This window comes from Bison bison, unplaced genomic scaffold, assembly GCF_000754665.1.
Source record: "Bison bison bison isolate TAMUID 2011002044 unplaced genomic scaffold, Bison_UMD1.0 scf7180017864371, whole genome shotgun sequence".
Classification (NCBI taxonomy): Eukaryota; Metazoa; Chordata; class Mammalia; order Artiodactyla; family Bovidae; genus Bison; species Bison bison.
This window is the reverse complement of record NW_011494943.1, coordinates 13,385,126-13,387,851: the sequence shown is the minus strand read 5'-3', so window position 1 is coordinate 13,387,851 and position 2,726 is coordinate 13,385,126. Positions and strand designations below refer to the sequence as shown.

At 62.1% G+C, this 2,726-nt stretch overlaps 1 protein-coding gene across 1 annotated transcript in view; it reads left to right on the top strand.

Annotated features, from left to right (window-relative positions):
* B3GNTL1 (UDP-GlcNAc:betaGal beta-1,3-N-acetylglucosaminyltransferase-like 1) overlaps nt 1-1,761 on the top strand; it is a 106,558-nt gene extending 104,797 nt beyond the window's left edge. The window contains exon 12 of the mRNA XM_010856395.1: nt 495-1,761. Within this exon, the coding sequence (XP_010854697.1) occupies nt 495-575 (81 nt within the window). The 3' untranslated portion in view covers nt 576-1,761. The remainder of the gene's footprint in view (nt 1-494) is intronic.
* Nucleotides 1,762-2,726: the final 965 nt, after the last annotated feature.

Here is a 2,726-nt window from a genome sequence, read left to right as displayed (position 1 = left end):
GTGTGGGGGGAGCTTGCCTCTTGCGGGGCCTCGGCTTGTCACAGCCATGGGGACAGGCCTGGGGTGGGGGGTAGGAAGGGCTCTGCCTGCAGCTGGTTGTAGAGTCACAGGCTCTGTCCCCGGGCCGCCTCCCACCTGTGGCCCGAGGAGGGCATGGGGCAGGGGGACATCAGAGACCTTGGGATCAAGTCAGGAGCGGGGAAGCTGGGTCTGCCCTGGACCCAAGCACGAGTGAAAGGGGCTGCCCACGTGAACCTCACCTGAGTCCCCGGGGTGGGTCAGCCACCACCTGCAGCGGGGGGCCAAAGGCAGGGTGGGTGGAGGCCCCTCAGAGGACCCCCTGCCCCCCATCTCCCTGGTGACCAGTGAGACAGTGGCTAGCGGATTCCCTTCAGGCCCCTCTGTCCTCTCAGCCGTGGAACAGGAGTTCATAGGGAGCACCTTGGGGTCCCCGGCGCAGGCTGGACAGAGCTGACCTGTCGCTCTTCCCACAGGACCTCACGGGGGGCGCGTTTGAGGACAACCTGAGGTCGCTGAACCTGCAGGAGGGCCGGGACTTCCTTCACTTCAGCTGACAGACCCGTGGCAGCTGCCCCCAGGTATGTACGAGGCCCCCAGCAGCTGCATCCCAGGGCTGAGGGCCAGCAGGGAAGGAGGGCCCCACATGCATGTGGCGGGTGGTGCCCAGATGCCCCACAAACCCCACTCACCAAGAGGGTGCTCAGTGTTCTACGTGTGGTCTGCGCCCCCCCGTGTATTTCTGACGTGTCCACACATGTATACACACAGACTAAGACCCGGAACACTCCTCTGCTGGGGGCAGGGGCTTGGCTGCCCACCACGCCCTCCTCAGCATCCCTCACGTCAGTGGCACCAGCAGCTTGTACTGGTCACTCCCAGCTCCCCATGGCCACGAACCCCAACGCCCACTTCGTTCCCAGCTTTGCCCTCTGTGCGGTCTGGGTGGATGCGTGGCTCTGTGGGGGTCAGCCTACGTTAGAGACGTGGGTCTGGACGAGGCCCCCCAGGGCACAGAGGCTGTGCGCTGACGCTTGTCCGGTGGGGAGTCAGCCCCTCTCTGAGTGAGGCAGATACCTGGGCAGGGGAGCGAGAGGCCCGTGGTGCCTGGCAGGGGCCGCGGGTGTGAGTGGGCAGGGGAGCGCATCTTTCTCTGGTCCTACGCTGGAGATGTGACCAGAACTGGGGAAGGTGGCAGTTCTGACCACGTCCTGGCCGCTGGGGGCCCCCAGCTACAGCAGTCCTGAGTTGAGAAATGGCCGGGCACTGCCCATTTCTCCACTTGGTCTCTCGGTCTCAGGAGCCCAGTGGCTCTCCCCTAAAGGTGATGCTGGTGCCACTGGGCTTGTCTCCTTGATCCAAGAAGAAATCATCGACGTGTTGAATCGTTAGTGTCATCGATGCCAGAGTGATGACTCAGGGATGGAGGCCCTGCCCTAACAGTTCACATGAACGAGGCAGTAACTCCTGGCTCTGAGGAGGGTCAAAGGGGCTTGAACAATCAGGAGTGGCCGCGTTGTGAAGCCACGTCTGGTCGGAATTCCCAGCCTTGGTGATTAAAGCACTGCGGTCCCTGTGTGCAGAGAGTCTCGGAAGACCCTTCACAGAATACAAAGGTGGCAGGCAGAGGCAGGAGAACTGGTGTTCTGGCCACAGGGCTCTAAACCTAAAACTGCGTGTATTCACACTGCTGCTGCTGTTAAAATCCTACGTGCTTTTGAAAAATCCACACAGTAGCTGTTATTCTTGTCACGTGGTCACTGTTTGCAGGAATCTGCCTGAAGGTGTTTTTGTCATCACAACTGGGAGGGGCTCCCGCCGGCATCTAGGTTGTGGCTAAATATCCTGCGACGCACAGGACAGTCCCCACAGCAGCTACTTGCCCTCAGTGGCAGCAGTGAAGACTGGAGACCAGCTGTGCACCAAGGGCAGCTGTGCCCCCAGGGTCCTGTTTGTTCCTGCCGCGCGGGCTGAGTCCACACGGCCCCACGCGTCCCGCAAGAGGCAGTCTGTCCTGTGGCCCGGGAGCAGCAGCGCCGTCCTGGCCCGACGGCCGGGCCTCACACGTCCTCACCTGTCCGTCCACATCTCTGCTGCATCCAGACCTCAGCCCCGGAGGCAGCAAGGGAGGCGCCAAACCCCCGGCCACGCAAGTGCCCAGGCGGGGAACCTTTACGCACGCTGGCCTCTGGACAGGCCTGCGTGGAGGGAAGAAGCCTGTCTGCTTCACAAACCCTGAGTGTGCACCCACTCTGGACAGATGGGAAAAAGGTACAGACCGTGTGGTTCTTCCACTTCCTGGAGGCCACATGTGGCACAGCTGTGAAGCTGCCGGCCACACCATTCCAGTCCGGGGTCTGAGCTACCACCACAAGTCCCCTGTGTAGATGAAACTGGTCCCCGCAGCATTCAAAACAGTGTCAGCTCCGACTGAACAAAACCACAGGAAGGCAGGTGACTAGCGATGGCTGCGTGCACGGGATGCCAGAACAGGGTGAGGGAGACACTGTCACACCACCCCTCACAGGCCCTGCAAAAGGGCCTGGAGCAGGCGCCCTCTCCCACCCCGGGCCGTGGCGCCTTCTCTGCCCTGTGATCTGACGTTAAGTGTGAGTCTTCTAGAGCCTGTCAGTGAGTAAGACCAAGCCCGGCACGGCGGCTGTGGTGACGGGACAGCTGGGGGGCTGCAGCCGGTCTCCCCAGGCCTC